Raw genomic sequence first — 1,625 nt, forward strand, 5'->3', positions numbered from 1 at the left:
CAACCTCGAAATTCAAATCAGGAGCTTAGAAAATTTAAACATTGACTCTCTGCAGTATGGACCTCTTCTCATTCCTGTTTTGATGCAGAAGATTCCAAAAGAACTTAACTTAAACTCAAGAAAATTTAATGATGTTGACTGCTGAAACATTAAAACTGTATTAAATGTCTTAAAAACAGAGATTCAAGCGCGTGAAAAAAGTAACTTTAACAGAGAAGAAAATCCTTTTACGGCTGAAACATTGTACTCAAGTGGAACCTTAGGTACCCATAACAAACCAATGAACAACTTGAATAACAATTTATCATGTATCTTTTGTGAAAAAGATCACAAATCTTAGAATTGTAAAACAGTGACCAATTTGATTGCTCGAAAACAAATTTTAAAAAGAAGACGTAGGTGTTTTAAATGTTTGAAGTTTGGACATCTTGTCAAAAATTGTGCAACAAAAATGAAATGCTTTAACTGTTTAAATTTTTATCATGTATCAATGTGTAATGAGAAATCTCTTCCACAAAAAAACGACAGTCAGGAAGAAGGAAAATCATCATTAGTAGCTGGTACATTAACAAAGTATGCACATTCAGTGTTGCTACAAACAGCTCAAGTTACAGCAATGTCAAATGACAAACTTTCTTATTCTTCCCGTATACTCTTTGATAGTTGTTCACAACTGAGTTACATTTCACCAGCATTACGTACAAAGCTCAATTTACAAACAATAGATGTTAAAGAAATAATTATAAACAGTTTTGGAAACAAAAATGAAAAGGAATTACTGGAAAGGGTTCGTTTTAGTGATAAAGGTTTGAATGATTTTTCCATTTTCATATCTTGCTTTGTGAAAGATATTTGTGCCCCTATCAATGGTCAGAAAGTTGATTTTGCAGTAAGCAATTACAGCCATTTTGAAGGGTTTAAAATTAGCTGATAGTGTCACAGGAGATTGTCCTCTAGACATTGATATTCTTGTTGGAGCAGACTTTTATTGGAATTTTTTTGATAACACTACAGTTCGCAGTAAGTCAGGTCCAGTTGTATTGAAATTTAAATTTGGAGGATATGTTCTTAGTGGATTTGTGTGTGATGAAAGAGATAATAGTTGTAGTGTAAATACCACTCATGTTTTAAAGGTTTAAGCTGAATTTGTTGAAAAAGATGTAATTTTGAAGGATGCTTTCAATGATTTATGGTGCTATAGTGATAGTTGCAAAGAGAATAGTTTTCTTTAGCAGGAATTTCAAAATAATACATTTTTTGATGAAACCTCTGGTCATTATGTAGTTCAATTACCATTTCATGAATATCATCCAACACTGGCTGACAACTATTCTTTATGTGTTAACCGTTTACAGTCTCTTACTAAAAAACTTTAAAAAGATAAAGATTTGTTTAACACCTATAACAACATTATTAAAGATCAGCTATCCCATGGCATCATTGAAATAGTTTTAAATCATGATTTGGACTTAGGTGATGTACACTATTTACCTCATAGACCAGTAAGGCGTGATAAAAAAGTTACAACTAAAGTTTGTATGGTGTTTGATGCAAGTTCGAAATCATTTGGACCTTCACTAAATGATTGTCTTCATGTAGGCCCAAGTTTGACAACATCCATATAA

General features: G+C 31.7%; 1 protein-coding gene across 1 annotated transcript; it reads left to right on the top strand.

Moving 5' to 3' along the window:
* The first annotated feature begins 490 nt into the window (after positions 1-490).
* Positions 491-1,625, top strand: LOC136086212 (uncharacterized). The gene is made up of 4 exons (XM_065808496.1): positions 491-806; positions 928-1,133; positions 1,236-1,347; positions 1,420-1,625. Exons 1-4 carry the CDS (start codon positions 491-493, stop codon positions 1,623-1,625), a joined length of 840 nt encoding a protein of 279 aa, XP_065664568.1.

The sequence above is a fragment of the Hydra vulgaris genome, chromosome 10, assembly GCF_038396675.1.
Source record: "Hydra vulgaris chromosome 10, alternate assembly HydraT2T_AEP".
NCBI classification, from domain to species: Eukaryota; Metazoa; Cnidaria; class Hydrozoa; order Anthoathecata; family Hydridae; genus Hydra; species Hydra vulgaris.